General features: G+C 44.0%; 1 protein-coding gene across 2 annotated transcripts in view; it reads right to left on the reverse strand.

The window, feature by feature from the left end:
- CHRDL1 (chordin like 1) overlaps nucleotides 1-5420 on the reverse strand; it is a 112563-nt gene extending 107143 nt beyond the window's left edge. For both annotated transcript variants that reach the window (XM_029240734.1, XM_029240735.1), the window contains exons 1-2: nucleotides 5255-5420; nucleotides 1940-2088 (exon numbers count right to left, since the gene is read on the reverse strand). In XM_029240734.1, the coding sequence (XP_029096567.1) occupies nucleotides 1940-2088; nucleotides 5255-5406 (301 nt within the window). In that variant the 5' untranslated portion in view covers nucleotides 5407-5420. The remainder of the gene's footprint in view (nucleotides 1-1939; nucleotides 2089-5254) is intronic.
- Between the last annotated feature and the right edge of the window lie 13003 nt (nucleotides 5421-18423).

The following is an 18423-nucleotide window of genomic DNA, read 5'->3' on the forward strand; positions in this document are numbered from 1 at the left end:
TGTGTGTGTGTGTGTGTGTGTGTGTGTGTGTGTGTGTGTGTGTGTGTATCAAGGCAACATACCTAGGGCATATGCTTTGAGAGTTTCCTTTTAGTGGAGGTAAATTTGCACATGTCTTCGAGACAGTTAGCTTGGGTGTGGCCACAAAGAATGATGATGCTGAGTGGCTCATTCAGGGAATGACCATGACCTTAGCCTCATTATCTGACTATAAGCCTGAAACACTAGACCAGAACTGGTCCATCTGTTACATAATCATTTTGACACCAACTGAATATCAAAGGGGCTTGGGACAGATTCATAAGCAGTAGGAAATGTCAGAGTGATAGTTTTGGGGGTCTGTCAATCGTTTTTCAATCATATTTTTCTTTGGTTTGTCAGTTAAGCTCTAAGTTGCATGGACAATATTCCTCAATTCTTCACGAATATGGAAGGCTTCCCAGAAGAGATGGTCTTCTAACAAACAGTTGCAAGCTTCCCCATGCTGCCAGTAAGTCCATAAGGGAAGTTTCTTCCTAAGAGAGGAAGGATTTTTAAGCCCATCTGCTTGTGAGTTCAGCTGAGAATGGATGGACAACTTTTCTATCATATCCACTTAAATCAAGGAGGACTTCTGGAAGAGGAGGGTTCTGAGGTCGATTACACATTCAAGTAGAAGGAGAAGGAGGTCCGTTGAGGACTGCAAGAGAAGAGGCTGATCCAAGCTTCCTTAATGATACCGTGTCCTGCTAAACTTCCTGCTGTGCCTCGATCATACTAGATATCACCACGGATTACTCATGTTTAAAAGCCTAATCAAAAGCACTATTTCTCCCAGGAAGGAGACTCACTTTACTATGAAAATCGTAGTGGGGCAGAAACACAGGTAACAATGGAACAGGTTTGGCACTGTTCTCCCTGTCAGCAAGCCTCATGCCTGATATATTTAACTTATGCTGATAAAGGAAATAAATGTTTAAGTGATGGGCTTCAGATGCTGTTTCAGCTCCTACCAAGCATATTTGCACAGTTCCTTCTCATGAATAAGCTCAGTGGAGCAGAGAATGCCCCTCTTGGACCAGTTCCACTTTGTGCTTCTTTTGACGCAGCCAAAAAGGGGAACTAGAGCGATGGCTTTTCCTTCAAATTTAGGGCCAGGGTCCACCTCAGAGGTGGCTGCAAGTGGCCCAAAGAAGGTGAGGCTCACAGTGGGCAAAGGCAAGCAGAAAGCTCCTAACAAGGGCAGCGGTGTCAACGGTTACTCATAAATCTCCCAAATGTGGCTGCGAAGAGGGTTAATTACCCCCCTTTCCTGCCACTCTGCTTTCTCCAATGTGTCAGCCCATCACACGGATCGCTGACTTTCTAGAAATATTCCCTGGCTTTGTGGGGACGTTCCTTTCAATAAATGGCATCCAATTTGCTCACGGTCCCTGGAATCTCAATTTCCTCAAAGGATTTTTCATCTCAACCCAGTTCATGTGAAGGTTTTTTCCTTCTTCGTTTTTCAGCAGAAGGGAAGAGGCAGAGCCTGCTTTACATTTTTCTTTTTTTTTCTTTTTCTTTTCGGTGTTATTCTTTTTCATAAACTGAAAACCTTTGCTGAAGAGTCTGAAATTTGGGAAAAAATCCAGCTCATCTGTCAGATATTTCAAGAATTACGTAAAATGGAATGAGATTTGTACAGTTTAGAACAGGAAAAGGAAAATAGGCTAATGTGTCATGTGTCCTATGAGATGAAAACTATATGATAATCAGAAAAACAGCCCCAAATTTAGTCAGCCCGAGTCAAAGCTCTCATTCTTTTACCAACTCAGGCAAAAACCAGTAACATTCACTTTCTTCTCTTAGAATAATGGCACGGCCACATTTGGGCTAAATCACAATCTCTTCAGATTATAATCACATTTTCAAAGAAATTACAAGAAAGTATCTTGTTTTTTAAACTCAAGACACTTACGTTTTACTTGCTCTGCTTTGCTTCCTTCTAGGAAAAGAAAGAACAGCAACAAGGAGAAGATGTATCTCATGCCTCCCATCTTCCACTTTTTTCTCATTCTGGCCACTGCAAAAGGCAACTTGAAACTTTCAGGGCCCTGGGTACTCAAGCTGTTGGGAAGAAAGCAGAAAAAAAGACTTAGAACAGATCCTCTGGAACTGATGGAGATCTCTGATGCTTAGGCTCCTAACTTGCTGGGGGAAAAGTGCTGGAGAATTTACATAAGTGAAAGCATTGTTTTTCTGCTAAGAAAAGAGAACTTGCCTCTCCTGTCTTGCAAAGACTGTGGGGAGAAATTCAAGCGGATGAACATACATTCCTATACAACGCTGAGGCTAAATCCTTGCAGGCAAGTCATAGGAAAGTAAAAATAAATTTTGAAATCCTCATTTCTAAGGGAATTAAAGTTGATTTCTCAAGAGATTTTCTTTGGGAGAAAAGGGAAACTGGGGTTTGCAAAATGGCCATTTTGGCAAACAAAAATAATAGGCAGTGACCCAAACAATTTCTGAAATGAAAGTTAACTGATCTTAGCTTCAAGACTACCGTTATTATTAATCCTTCAGGGATGAGGCACGACTGATCAATGTTTCTCCTGTGTCTCCTATGAGATCTATAAGGAAAAACTCTTCCAACGGGTGATTTGAAAATATTTAAATAATTCGAGAAACACCACATTTCAATCTGGGGTTAACATTGGATGGGAACTGAGCTCAACGATCTTTTCAGAGGGTCCAACCTAAATATTGAGTATAGAGAGCTGGATGGAATGCAAGATGATCATTCTGGAGAGCTGAATTGTCTTTGGGCCGTGATGTGGATGCCACAGCTCTTACTTTAAACGCTATGAAGTTGGCCAGGTAATTTAAAATCCATTGTTTCAAATTACGAGTATGTAAGTAACCAAAGAAAAACTGTCCATGGAGAATAAGTTATGCTATCAGCCAGGATTTGCAGAACTGGTCTGCCTCTCTACGTCCTCCCTGCTCCTTAAACAAGGATAAATTCTCCTGGGACATGTTCCTAGCCTTCCAAAGACCTGGGTTCTCATGTCTTGGTCCCCTCTGTGAGCTTTTGGCCCAGCTTCAATCACTGGAATGTCTACCTCTGTCCTCTGAGAGTTACCAGGTTCCACTGAAGCAAATCATTTCCACGAATGCTTTAACACAGCTACTCATCCCAGTGAGGTTTCTTCCTGAGCCTACTTTAATAAGCTTATCCCCCAAGCCTCCAAATGAGAAAGATTTTTTTTTAACCGCTGAAATCCAATTTATCACAATCACGTATGGGTCTCAGGGGGGATTTCTGAAACCACGGTTTTCGGGTCTCCCCATGCAAGAACCAACCGGGTTGTTTTTCTTGTACAATGGTTGGGTGATTCGGTGAACAGTAGCATTGCCTCATAATTTAAGCTGGCAAGAAAACAGATCTTAGAATTTTTTTGCTTTTCTTGGGTCTCAACTAATGGTATGAGCAAAGAGAGAAGTTGGTGACTAGAGAGCAATTAATCTCTTTTGGCGTTCCTGTCATCTGTGTGGCCTCCCCGGCTGGGATGTAGAACATCAGAAAACGAATCTCTTTATAAATAATCACTTTTGATTTACAAGATCCTGAAGTCCTGCCTTTGTATTCTGTGCAGAGCTATAAACCTGGAAGAGTTCCCTCCCCAGGTCTCCGTTCAATTTCTCTTTATCGCTTTAACTTTTTCTTTTGGGGAAGGGGGGCCGTTCAAGACATTTGTTAGGGCTGCAGCAATAAACACCAGCAAGCATTGCTGAGCAAGCATGCCGACTCTTACACTTGCAAAGAGCCAAACTGTCCTTAATTTTTCAAATTACACTTTGACCCAGTTAACTGGAGTTATTTCGGTATTAACTCTCTGTCTGCTTCACACAGGCCGTTGTGCCGTTGAACTTGCACTGGCTCTTTTACAGGTTACTTAGAAATGTAGCCATTGACATATTTTGGGGGCATCCAGGCCCCAACAAGAAAACAACAAAGAAAACAAAATTCTGGGACTAACACTTCAGAGTGGGAGAGGGTGAGTGCACTTTACAAGAGAACAAGAAACAGGTCAGAACCTAAAGGAATGCATCCATTAAGGTGCCTCCATGAAACAAGCATTCACAAAGTTCATTTGCGTCAAGCAAAGGGACCAAGGCTGGGACTGCAAGGCAATCTGGGCCATCAAGTGCCAGGGGTCTGTCGGTTCACAGAAGAGGTCTCCTGGGTGGAACAGAATCAGAGACGTTCCCAAAGGAAGGCTAAGGGATGAGCACATGGGCCAGCTCTTCAGGACCCACAGTGTTTCTTTAATCCTGCCGAGAGGCTTCAATGCCCTTGCAATCTCACATTCACTATCATCTGTGGGGCAGCCTCCAGGGTAGCAATCCTCTTTCCAACAAACAATAAGAAGACACTGGATTCTCAGGCCCGTGTCCATCAGCTAAAATCCTCTCCCCGGTCTACCACCCAACAAGAAAAGCTCGGTTCACTGGTGGTAGGTTGTCACTGAAAAATGGCAGCTTCAGGCCAGGGTGTCTCTGGTCTGAGTCGAGATGCCTTCATCGCTGCTATGACTGAAGAACAATGCCCCGCCATTTGGCTTGCAAAACACCTTTGCTATCTATCATTTCATTTTACTCCCCCACAACAACTCCACCTTCAAAATGGGCATCCTGGAGCCCAGAGAACTCAATTGCCCATTCTCATAAAGTTAGTGGCAGGGCCGGCAGGCACCAGAAGCCAGGCTTTCCAGGCCCTAAGTTCTGGCAACACTGCGTTGCTCCCCGAGCCTAGCGTCTCCAACCCAGACGCCAGTGGTCCGGGCCGGAAAATGAGGCAGATGTCCAGAGGGAGCATAGAGGAGCCTCTCGCCCAGTCCGCCCTGTTTGGTTAACTTGAGCACGTATGAACTACCTACGGGTCCAGGGCACCTCAGCAAGCCAGCAAAAGGCTCGGGACACATGCGATCACTAAGGGGACCGTAGAAACCCGTTACGTAGCTACCCAAGTGGCCTCCCCGCAGCTCCAGAGCCTGGAACTACACAGGCCGAGCGAGAGTGGCGAGTGGTGAGTTCGAATCCGAGGGCCTCCGACCTGCCTTGGTCTGGCGCCCTGGGCTCCACCTCGAGCCGGGCCGCGGGCAGCTGTGGCGGAGAGCGGGTTAGGGTGGCAGGTCGGGGAAGTTCTGGGCGCCCTGGGGGAAGACGGCCCACCTGTGCAAAGGCTGGAAAGGAAGGGAGGGGAAACGGGCGCCGGACACCGCTCACTTACCTGGCCACCGGCCTCCTCCGTCTTCCACGCGTGCAAGCGCTCCGAGCTCCCCGGGGCGCTCCTCCGAGGACGAGGACTCGCAGGTTGTGGCGAGAGCTGGAGTGAGCGCGAGGGGGGAGGGGGGACTCAAAAGTGGGTGGGAGGAAAAACATCACCGCCCTCACACCACGAGGGAACAGCGGCTCGCTCGGCTCCCGGGGGCAGAGACAAGGCGCGGGCGCGGCGGCCCGGGGCCACCTGCCCGCCCGCCGCCCGCTCCCCACTTGGCCCGAGAGGCCGGCCGCTCGGCGCGGGCGGGAATTCCGCGAGCAAGCAGCCGCTACAAGCCCGCACCCTTTCTCCGCCCCGGCACCGCCGCTCTCTCCCCGCTCCCCCGACCCGAAAGTTAAGAAATCGGGAGAAAGTGTGAGGCTCAGCCGGCGACTTTCCCATCACGCAGCGCCCACACGGCACCCCCCTCCTCTGGCTAAGCGAGCGTTGGGGTCTTAAAGGGACCGCACATCTCCTCGCGCCCCTCCGCCCCCTCTGCGCTGGATGCACCTAGGAGCTCCCCGCCGCTCGCGCGCGGCCTGAAGACCCCGGCTACCCTCTGACTTCCCCGCTGGAAGCCCGCAACCCCCTCTCCTCCCGCACGTCGGCCTCTCTGCGTGCACCTGGCCTGGTCCTGAGCCGGTGCGCGGGACGCAGGATGAGTTGGCCTCGAAAATTATGCCCTAGCAGGCTGCTTATCATTTCCGGGCATCTCCCAAACCCACGTCGCGGCTAATGAAGTGACCAAGCGTTGGTGCCCTTAAAGGCAGGATGGAGGTGGGTGTGTGTGTGGAGGGACAGGGGACAACTTAGAAACCTGCTTTCGCCCACAGAGGGCTCCTAAGCCCCACGGAAAGGGCCTCTGATAACTGTTAGGTGTCTTGAAGAAAACTTAAGAGTGGCTCACCACAGCCATCACTGTTCTAAGAGTCCTCAGGATTTTGAGTTGGGTCAAGAACCCATCCTTGAAATCACAATAGCGCTGCTGATGCCTTGGTGAGCCTGGGACAGACTAGTCCAAATTTGTGTTTGTTCGATGAAGTATAGTTACAAAGAATTACCAGAATCCTCTAAGGGCCTGAAAGCGTTGCCTTGAGAGACAGTACCCATTTATATTTAAGCCCCTAAATTTAGAGAGAGCTGCAGGGCTTTTTTCGACGTGGAACTGCATAATATGGATACTCCTAACATCTACATGCCATGTTATGGCTTACAGAGCACTTTCATATACATCTTCATTACTTTTTAAACTCTCACAACAAACTGAATGATCTCTGTGTGGCCTCAAGTTTAGAGTTGGTGGGGACCCTCTGGACCATTCAGCTCAACCTCTTCCTGTCACAGAAGAAGAAATTGATGGAGGAGGTGGCCGCAGAGGTGATGTATCCAAGGTCACACAGCTAGTAAATGATAGATTTGAGATTCCAGTTCAGATTTCCTGACTTTCAATCCACTACTCTCTGGCTGTTATCTCCAGTCTATAGATGAGGAAAATGATGCTCAGGGAAACTGTAGCTTGCCAAAAAAAATCATACATCAGGAAGAGAGAACAAAGGAAATTTAAAACAAGAATAATTGTCCCTGGAAGTTACTTCCTTTTTCTTCCTTCACAAGTGTTAATATCACCCAACGAGCCGCTGAATTGCTGGAGATGATTATTTCACTGTTAACAAAGAAAGGGGGGCCCTTTCTGAAACGTTGCCTTCAGGGCCCAAAATGTCTAGCTCCATCCTGCTGCTTGGGTAGCCATACATTTACATTGCCACATGCATTCAATCTGTGCTGTCCTATATTAGTTTGAACTTGCTGATTTGTTGCCTTATAACTGTTCTCAAGCCATTTAAGGCACTGATGTTTTGTCTCACTGCACTGAGTTCTTCAAGGCCAAGGACTGGTTGTTCAATTTCCTTTGTATCTACATCCCCCAACCCCCATCATCACTCCCAACATGCTGAGAGAGTATTCAGGAAAATGGGTTTCAGGGAACAGCCCGGGACAAGCATGGATCTTAGCATTTAAAATCAGTAGACTCACTGAGATTTAAGAGCTCGTCTATTTGGCTACAACCACTGGCTCCCCTTGCTTGATGTAGTACTCTGATTACTGCATAACAAACCATCCCAAAACCTTAAAAGCTTAAAATGATTTATTATGATCGAATGGTTCTTTTCAACTGGGCAGTTTTTGCTCAGGATCTCTTGTACACTTGGCAACTGTATAAGGGGGGTGCTGGAATTCTCTAAAAGGTTCTTCATTCGTGTAAATGCTGGTGGTCCTTGTATTAGTTCCAGTCTTGATTTCTGAATTGGGAACTCCAACAGGGGTCCTAACCTAAACTTCCTACCAGATCTTGTAAAAGCGAAACTGATGATCATCTCTATGCCTTATTTTTCTCTACTTATTAAATGGAGATTAGAGCATAGATCATCTCATATTCATTCTTTAAAAATGTTTTATTTTGCGATAATCATAGATTTATGTGCAACTGTAAGAAATAATTCAGAGGGATCTCAAATACCCTTCACTCCCAGTAGTAACATCATGCATAACTATAGTACAATATTACAAACAGGAAATTGACATCAGTGCAATCCATCCACCTTACTCCAATTTCACCAGTTTTATATGCACCCATCTGCCTGTGTGTATAGCTCTGGGAAATTTTTTCACGTGTGTAGGTTGATGTGATCATCACCATAGTCAAGATGCTAAACAGTGCCAACACCACAAGGGGCTCTGTTACTCATCTTCTCTCCTCTTCTTCCTACTCCCTGGCAACCACCAAACTGTTCTCCGTCTCTATAATTTTGTCATTTAAGAATGTTACATGTGGGCTTCCCTGGTGGCGCAGTGGTTGAGAGTCCACCTGCCGATGCAGGGGACGCGGGTTCGTGCCCCAGTCTGGGAAGATCCCACATGCCGCGGAGCACGTGAGCCATGGCCGCTGAGTCTGCACATCCGGAGCCTGTGCTCCGCAGCAGGAGAGGCCACAACAGTGAGAGGCCCGCGTACAGAAAAGAAAAAAATAATAATAATATTACATGGAATCATACATAGGTAACCTTTTGAAACTGGCTTTTTTCACTCAACATAAGTCTCTGGAGATCCATTCAAGATGTTGCAGTATCAAGAGTTTGTTTCTTTTACCGCTGAGTAGTATTCCATGGCATGGCTGTATCACAGCTTATTTAACCATTCATCTATTGCAGGACATCTGGATTGATTCCAGATTTCGGCAGTTACAAATAAAGGGGCTATGGACATTTGTCTACTGATTTTGCATGAACCTAAGTTTTCATTTCTCTGGAATAAATGCCCTAGAGTATAGTTCCTGGATTGTATGGTAAGTGCATGTTTAGTTTTGTAAGGACCGCCATATGCTTTTCAGAGTGGCTGTACTATTTATATTCCCACCAGGAATGAATGAGAGATCCAGTTTCTCTGCATACTTGTCTGCATTTCTTGTTGTCATTATTTTTTATTTTAGCCATTCTGATAGGGGTATAGCGATATATCATTGTGGTTTTAAACTGTATTTCCCTAATGCTTAATGATAGCTACCATCTTTTTGTGTGTTTATTTAACATCTGTATATCCTTTTCAGTGAAATGTCTCTTCATGTATGTTGACATCTTCTAATTGGATAGTTTTCTTACAGTTAAATTTTAGGAGTTTTTTATATATTTTAGGTACTAATCCTTTGTTGCATACATGGTTTGCAAATACTTTCCCCCAGATTGCAATTTGTCTTTTCATCCTCTTCCCATAGGCTTTTGTAGAACAAAGTTTTCAATTTTGATGAGGTCCAATTTGTCAGTTTTTCCTCCTATGGATTCTGTTTTGACATTAAGTCTAAGGATGCTTGGCTTAGCCCTAGATCCAAATTTTTTTCCTATATTTTATAGTGCTATAGTTTTAAGTTTTACATTTAAACCTATGATCCATTTGGAGTTAATTTTTATATAAGGTGTGAGATTTTGATCGAGGTTCACTTTTTTGCCTATGGATGTCCAATTGCTCCAGCATCATTTTTTAAAAAACTATCCTTCCCTCGTTGAACTGCTTTTACACCTTGGTCAAACATCAGTTGGGTATTGTATGGGTCTGTTTCTGGTTTCTCTCTTTTGTTTCATCGATCTCTGTGTCTATCCCTCCAACAACAGCACCCAGTTTTTATCATTATAGACATTAGTAGGATTAATATCAAGTAGAGTGGTTCCCCCCACTTTATTCTTCCTTTTCAAGATTGTTTTAGCTATTCTGGGTCCCGTACCTTTCTGTATAAATATTAGAATAAGCTCTTCTATGTCTACAATACACCCTTCTCAGATATGGATAAGAATTGCATTAAACCTATAGATCGATTTAGGAAGAATTGACAGCTCTAATCTGTTGAATCTTCCAATCCATGAACACAATATGTTTCTCCATTTCTGTAGGTCTTTTCTAATGATTACCACAATAATGTTAGTTAACACGTCTATCACCTCACATAATTACATTTTTTTTGTCTGTGGAGAGAATATTTAAGATCTACTCTCTCAGAAACTTTTAAATATATAATACAATTATATTGTATATTTAACTATATGCTAACTATAGTCACCATGCTGTGCGTTAGATCCCCAGGACCTATTTGTCTTATAACTGGAAGTTTGTACCCTTTGACTAGCATCTCCTCATTTCCCTCATCCCCCAGTTCCTGGCAACCACCATTGTACTCTCTGTTTCAAAGTTTGGCTTTTTTTTTTTAAAGATACCACATATAAGTGAGATCATACAGTATTTGTCTTTCTCTATCTGACTTATTTCACTTAGCATAATGCCCTCAAGGTCCATCCATGTTGTCAAAAGTGGCAGAAGTGAATGTGAAAATGGAGGCATTACAGAATGATTAATGCTGAACAATGTTTTGAGAATACATATTTTAGCCTTTTTAAATGCTTCTTATCCCATTTGAACCTGGAAAACTCTGGTTATTTGATTAACTTTCAAATAAAATAGCAGGACACATAAAGATTAATGAGGAGTATATTATGGTGTATGTTTATTTCTTTATACAGAAAATCAGACCAACCTAAAGTTTGTATTAATCAAATGTTTGATTCAATATTTAGAAGTTGACCTTTTAGGACCCTTAAGCTGTGTTTAATATGAGCCCCTTTATCACGCGTATGTATTCATGTTTGTTAACTGAGTTTTTGTCTTTGTTGTATTTTCTTCCTGTTGATCATTTCTAAAAAGTGCTATAACACAGAATTGGTTGTCATTAGTGCGGTTCATCTAATATTTCCGTCTTTCTTCCTTTCAGGTTCATGGTAGAACTTTACCGCCCTTCCTGCTATGGGATCGAGCATGACCAACTGATTTGCTTTGGCCATTGACATCTTAGGAAAAGCGATGCGTTACTTCAGGATGGAAACCAGGAGCTAGTGCGTAACGACCTGCCCCGTTCCCTGCCCACTACCACAGGAATCATGAATGCATATATTGAAATGAAGCCTGAGTTTCTGAGTGCCTAAGATGAGCAAAGCCCCCATCAGGATTATTTTGGGAGCCTAAAGTGAGTGATAAATGGAACTTTGTGTATTAAGCTTGTGAGATCTGGAGGTTGCTTCTTTTTGCAGCATAACCTGACCAATCCTGACGCTGATACCACCAGTAAAAACAATTCTGTTTCCTCATACTTTATGAAAACCAGAAAAGTAAACAGAGCAGCTTATAGAATCTTGGAAATAGAATGAATAGAAGCCATTCTTTTTTGGTTCAATATGTTCCTTCTTAGTTAAGCTGTCATTTTTCCATTTATGCCTTTCAGTTACTGTACCAAACAAAAATAACCCGAGATATTTTTTATTTGTGCTTTGTGTTATATCTGAATAGTATTTTAAGGAAATGATTTTCCTTTGAACTGATTTTAAGATATTTGTGGGAGCATTTTATGTGATTCTCTTCCCAAAGGAGCACATCTCCAGATTTATCATAAAGGCCAATGAAAAAGCAAAATTTGGTTTATGGAAAATTTCGGGAACATACTTATTTTAAAAATTGAGGTAAACTCATCATACTGGGCAGGATTATAGTAAATATCTAAAAGATGAAAGGAAGTGTATTCCTTGATTCAAAATTGTAGCGTGCTCACAATAACCGTGAATGAGTCAAATGGGCAGAGCATAAAACACATTCACTTCTGACTGAGGATTTTTCACGTAGTTTTTGTTTGTTTGTTTGTTTGTTTTTTGCGGTACGCACAGACCCAGCCACTCCGCGGCATGGGGGATCTTCCTGGACCGGGGCACGAACCCGCGTCCCCTGCGTCGGCAGGTGGACTCTCAACCACTGCTCCACCAGGGAAGCCCTTTCACGTAGTTTAACTACATTTTCAAGCAGTCTCACAAAGGTATGTAACCTTTGTTAACCAGGGACATTGTAAAAACAACCTGGAGATCTAGTATGTCCAAGCGTTATACTGTGCATAGAAAATGCAATATGGCGGAATAGAAACTGCTTCCCTAGAAGCTCTATTGCTATAGAGCATTTAATCACTTTAAATTGCCTCTGCTTAGATAGCTTACTATAGAACCTCAAGGTACCCACAGCTCTTTAGAACTGCCGTGAACTTCCCACAGTATTTGCCTTTATTCCAAAGCTAGGTAGCAGAGCATCCACTATTATTCTTCAGCAGAACCAACAGAAGTGCCTATCTCATTGTCTTAACCATGGTTTTAGAATCAAGCATTCCTGAGTTTGAGTCCCAGCAAGTCATATAACTTTTCCGAGTCTGTTTCCTTCTGTGTAAAAGGAGGAGGATGATAATGCTGCTGTGGAGGTTCAGTGGCCTAATATATGGGGAGGGTCTGGCTCAGTGCCTGACATATAGTAGACGCCTGTTAGTTCTTTCCATCCTCACTTTTCCTTCCTGCCCCCATTCCTCAGGCCAAGTGTGAGAGCTTTTCCACACTCAGTAAAGTCCTTTATTAGCTACTCAAGCTTCAGTTTCCCTGTCTTTAGAAGAGAGTGGAGAGAAAAGCAAGAAGAGAAAACCAATAATTAGCCCAGTTTTCCACCCTTTTCTTCTAGGCAGGGAGTAAGTTGGGGAGTTGGGGAGTAGAGTGCCAACCTGCCTTTAAGTAGAACAGTCAAGAGACTGATGCCAAAATGGAAGTCACTCTGTTTTCACACACATGTGCACCAGCACCGGGTAAGGTCCTGGTGCCGGGAGAACATCATAAAATATTAGATGCAGATTTGGGCCTAACATCCTCTTCTCCATCTTCATGGCACATGGACTAGAAAACAAGACACAAGCCAGAGTAGAATCGTGAGAAGCCACCTGGATATTCTCACATTCAAATTCCCTGATCTTTCAGTTCTCAAGGAAAGAAAGTTTGTTTCTCATTAGGAAATGATGCTGACAACTCAGCATCAGCGTTATAACCCAGGGAATAAGAGCAGGAAACAGAGGATCTAGAGAGCAAAGATGGCAAACTGCTGACCCAAAGGCTGACAAGAGCCTGCACACATGTTTTGCTTGGACTGAACAGGGATTTTTTTTCCAAAATTTGAATTGGTTCCAAACAATCTTTAATGTTTATTATTAGGAGATTTCACACAAAAACCTTGATTTCCAGTTCCTCTTGAAAAATTAGAATTGCTGGCAACACTGGGCTGACATCTCTGCCTAGTAACATAGGCTGGAACAGAGGAGTGGCTGCTGCTTTTACATAGCATATGTGCCCATCAATTGCTACAGTCCCCACCATGCCTTACTGTGTCCCTTTTGTTACCCTCAGGCCTGCTTTACTCATTCAGATTACCTTTCTAGCTTCTAGGGCCATTTGAATTTGAACCATGGTGTACAGTCATAACTGTCTAACAAGTGGCTCTCTAGGGAGAAAAATAATCCTGATTCATAGCAATTTCCAATTTCTGATATATAAATATCCCCAGCATGGCTGATTTCAAACTACCAGTATGTCGTCACTTAACGCAGAGCTGGTAAGAGATGCGCGCAATTGCCTCTCCCAAGCTGGTGAGACCTGGTACCAGAACACCACTCGAATCCACTTTAAAAAGGGTCAGCAAAGTAAGTGGGATGGTCAGGGGTGTGAGCCAGGAGATCTTATTCACAGGCTAAGAGTCAGAAATCAACGAGAAAAAGTCAGATTCAACACCTGACATGGAACCCATCATTAAGTCAACACTACTTCCTTGTTCCCTACCTCTTTTTAAAAATCCCACAGGCCAATTATCCAGTTTGGGGGCATGGGTAATGTGCAAGGAAGGTGTGGACTGATGAAGGGTTGGCACTAGCTTGACGAGGTCAGATGACAAACTACAGGCCCCCTGACCGTGCGGCTGAGTCCTGCCTGTCAGCCGAATACTACGCTCCCTTTCTCCCTGTGAGAAGGGAGGGGACAAGGGAGAGCAGTGAGCTGCCTATTTAGAAGCCAAGTTGGGAGTGAAATGGAAATAGGCTGTGAATTACATCCAGAAATCTCTTCTCACACTAGAACTGCAGGGCTGCTGACCTCAAATGCAGATGGCAAAGACCACAAGCAGGGACATCCTCTTCTCACATCCCATGCTGGAAAATGACTGAGTTTGCATAGAACGGTATTCTAGAAGGTGAAAACTCTACAGCACCTTTGGGACAACTTAGTCCAAATCTGATTAACTTACACAGGGAGAAACTGAGGCCCGGGGAGGGGGCAGGGGGTGAGTAAGTGGCTCAACCGGGTCTGGAAGCCTGGCTTTCTGACAGCCAGTCTCAGACATTTTTTTCTACCTCATACTGCGTCTCAAGGAGTTAACAAGTGGACGCTTCAGTCCACAAATGGGTTGTGTTGCCAAACCAGCAACATGAATAATATTTTTTGACTGAATCAACTGTCTGTTTAGGCATCATGTAGACACAGTCAAACACTCATCTCCAGTTTTCCCTGTGTTTGGATGGTTTTAAAACCTAACAGAGAATCTGCACGCCCAGGGAGTTTTGCCAAGAAAATCTGAAAATCTAAACAGCCACTCTCACATTGGCCCTGTAACCAAGTGTCCGAATTTCTTTTTTTTTTCCTTTTTCATATTAGAGAAAATATGTTCTTGCCACAAGAGAAGCAGCATCAGAACCTGGATGGATCCTTGAACTGAGAATTAGGATTCTTGGCTCTGGTCCTGACTTTGCTTTGGATGGGTCACATCCTGACCTCCCTGTGGGCCTCAGTTTCCCCATCTGTTCCTTCACGCTCTAGCAGTCTTTGATTGTAAAATCATATTCCAGGTGCCCAGTCACTAAGCTTGTTGGTCCCTTCCAACCTGTGTTTTTGTGGCCACAGAGCATTCTAGAGCCCAAGTGCCAGAGACATTGCCGAGCCTCTGAAATCCTGCAAGACTTGCTTGTTGGGCTTATTCTCCACAGCAGCTAATTTACATATGCAGCCCCAATGTCTATACTCATTAGGGACCCCTCATCTCGCTGCCTTTGAATTTTCCTGGTAACCTCTCAGTCATAAAAGCTGCCTGTAATCGAAAAAAAAAAATCTCCAAGAATCATATCTTTAAAAATAAAAAGCCTAAACCCAAATGAACCTTTTACTAGATTATGGGCTCCAGTGCTTATTCCTCGGGGGACTCTTGTGAAATCAGAGACAAAAACTTGAGAACAATCAGACAAAGAGAAATGTCAAACGAAGGTTTGGGTTTATTTAATTTTAGTGTTTTCAAATCCACCCTGGGTTGAGGGGAGGGTGGAAGAAGCACAGAGAAACCCCCTCCCAGCTGCAAAGTCCACGTGCTCAGCCATGCTTTTCTGTCACTTAGAGTTCAGCTTTCCCCAATATTAATGGAACTTAAGCCAAACAAGAGTTCCTTTTATGCTTTCTCCCCCCCACCCCTCCGTGCTTGCTAAGTCCTGTGCAAACTTGCCACAGTTCCCAAACACACAGCTGTGAAATGATCAGGGCTGGACTAATGCCAGTACAAACCAATTTATTGGGGTCCTGAAATTAACTAAAACCTAGAAAGCCTGATTAATTGTGGCACAGCACAGCAAGGAGCATTCAGGGGGCCACAGCACACACGGGGACTCTGTCCTGCCCCTTGATTGACACGATGCATAAAGAAGAGTTCCTTCTGTGGACGGGGCTGTGCTGCTCTCACTACCTTTTCATCCATAACCAAAATGTCATTGAGTCCAGCAGGGAAAATGGTAGTTAGTGGGTCTTAGCTACCTATGGAATCAGCCAATCCCATAATGGTAGTGCTTGGGATTAATTTCATTTAATTTAATTATCATCTTCTGGCCGCCCATTTGACAAGCTCGACTTCTTTCAAAACAACAGGGACTAAATACGCCTTCGGAGAGTCATCGTCGAGAGCTAGTGCTACTGCCATTTCTTGGAACACCTTACCACATAAGACAAGGAGAAGGAGAGTGAATCTAGGGCAAATCATCAAGGTCAAAAAAGATATTGGTGTCCCCTACAGACCAGTGCTTTTCTTCTCAGTTCCAGTGCAAAGCAATAGCAGACCAATGCATTGCAAAAAGAGTCCTCCTCTATTGGGGAGGAGGGATAAATTAGGAGTTTGGGGTGAGCAGATACAAACTACTATATATCAAATACATAAACAACAAGTATCTTGTAATAAACTATAATGGAAAAGAATCTGAAAAAGTATATATATACACATACATAACTGAATATATATATATTATATATATATAACTGAATCGCTTTACTGTACAGTAGAAACTAACACAATATTATAAATCAACTTCAATTAAAGTTGATTTAAATATAAAGTTCAGGGCTTCCCTGGTGGCGCAGTGGTTGAGAGTCCGCCTGCCGATGCAGGGGACACGTGTTCGTGCCCCGGTCCGGGAAGATCCCACAGGCCGCGGAGCGGCTGGGCCCGTGAGCCACGGCCGCTGAGCCTGCGCGTCCAGAGCCTGTGCTCCGCAACGGGAGAGGCCACAACAGTGAGAGGCCCACGTACCGCAAAAATAAATAAATAAATAAATAAATAAATATATATATATATATATATATATATATATAAAGTTCAATTAAATATATTTCAATTAAAAATAAAAATGATAAAAGACTCCTTACCTAAAAGTAGTAAGTACAATGTCAAGACTCCTGAGGTGTTTGCGAGTGGAAGCTCTTGAAGGCGGAGGCAGTGGCAGCAAGGAGACTTCTCAACCTTGGGAACAAGGCATTGCTGTAAAGTGCTCACTTGTCAGCACGTAGGGGGTTTCCCCTTCTGCCCAGATGTCTTAGAGCCCTGGTGTGGGCACAGTTGTCTAACATGTAAGCTTCTAGAGTGCCAGACCCACCTCTGGCTGGTTCTCTTTGTCAGCCCCAGGCCTAAAGCCTGCCCTGAGTACATCCAGGCTGACTGAACAGTGCGCTCTGATGCAGTTGTACCATTGTTAAAGCACTGAAAGAGTTCCTTGCCGTTGGGTAAAGTGCTGCTGTCTCAAGCTTCCCCAGGTGTCCCCTGCAGCCTCCACTGCTCCTGCCCCTCCCCTGGGACCCTCGAGCATTCCCCACGATCCATAGCTAAAGAGTTAATGGCTGGCACAGCAGAAGGCCTTCAGTACCCTGTGCCCATGGGCCTCTGGCATCTTTTCTAGTTGTTTATTACCCAAACTGGACCAGAAAGTAACTATTTTAGAAATCACCCTAAGTACATCACAAAACGATACCTTCATTGCTGGTGGTGATGAGGAGAAACTTACTGATAAAAGCACCCCAGGATCTTCATGAAAAAGACACCAAGAATCTGTTTCATTCCTCATGGCAGCCCTGAAGCCGTGAGCACTGGCATTGCCGCAGGTTCCCTGGGTAGAGAGCATGGCATCTAGTACAAGGGCTGGCAGGAAGTGGGTGTGCAGGGAAGCAGGTAATTCCGGCTGCTGACGAAGTTGCTCTTGCCCCTCTCCTTGGCCGTGATCTTCCTTCAGGATAGGCCAGCTCTGGGAGATTGAAATCTCCCCATGGGAATAATCATTATTATTAATAATCAGAACACTACCTACAATTCATTAGGTACTCACTGTGTGTTGGACATGATGCTAAGCACTTTTCCATGTATTCTTTTGAATGTATTCAAAATGTATTTCGAATGATTTACATGGATTCGTTTACATGTATTATAAATGGCCTCAGAACAACACTATGAGGTAGGTATTATTATTGTCATCCCATCTTTTACAACTCGGAAGGTCACATACATAGTAAGGAGTACAGCCAGGACTCAGATTCACGGCTGCTGAGTCTAAGACCCATGCCCTTACCCGCTCACTCTCCCACCAGTCTGTGGCTCCATGTGTTCAAGACTGCAGGCCATATGCCTACACAGGTCTTGGTTTGAATTACTGCCTCTATTTTCCTTTTCCCCACACTCTCTGATAGTGAATCCTCTGGCTCGCCTGTCCCTAGATTCCTCACTCACCACCTCCCCATCTTCATGGTGTTTCACAGGCAAATAAATAGAATAGGCAGGGAGCCAAAAATTATACACTGAGTCCTAAAAAAAATAAATAGACCCACCTTCTCTCTTTAGAGGTTGGATTAGAAGAAGAGGGCTGTCTGATCATATTCATGACCCTAGAAACCATTCTCAAGCAGAGACAGCCAAGCCAATAATATTTAGAAAAATAACAAAAATTGACTGTATTTAGCTCTGCAGAGGAATCCTGCTGCTTATTCATGGTTAAATATTAACATCTCAGCCGTTTCTGGCCATCTGAGTGACAGGCCATAGATGTGGATAAATGACCTTCTACAAACTCAATCTGGCTGTCAGCTTCTTAGAAAAAAATAAGAGTTATCTTCATATTAAGAGTTAGTGAAACCAGGGGATATTAGCTGTACCTGGTGCATTCAAAGTCCAAAGAAGCCCATATGAAAGTTAAGTTATAGATGGTTGGAGCTAAAAGGAATGTATAGATTGCACCTCTTTCCCTGTATTGCAGATGAGAAACTGCAGACCCAGAGAAGGAAAGAGACCTGTCCAAAGTCACACAGTGAGTTACTGTCAGGGTCTAGCCATCACCCTTATTTTATATGAATGAGACTGAGGCCCAGAGATTTGTCAAAGGCCACAAGGCCAGTTATGGTGAAAAGGCTGGG

The sequence above is a fragment of the Monodon monoceros genome, unplaced genomic scaffold (genome assembly GCF_005190385.1).
Source record: "Monodon monoceros isolate NGI ecotype Baffin Bay Population unplaced genomic scaffold, NGI_Narwhal_1 Super_Scaffold_22, whole genome shotgun sequence".
Classification (NCBI taxonomy): domain Eukaryota; kingdom Metazoa; phylum Chordata; class Mammalia; order Artiodactyla; family Monodontidae; genus Monodon; species Monodon monoceros.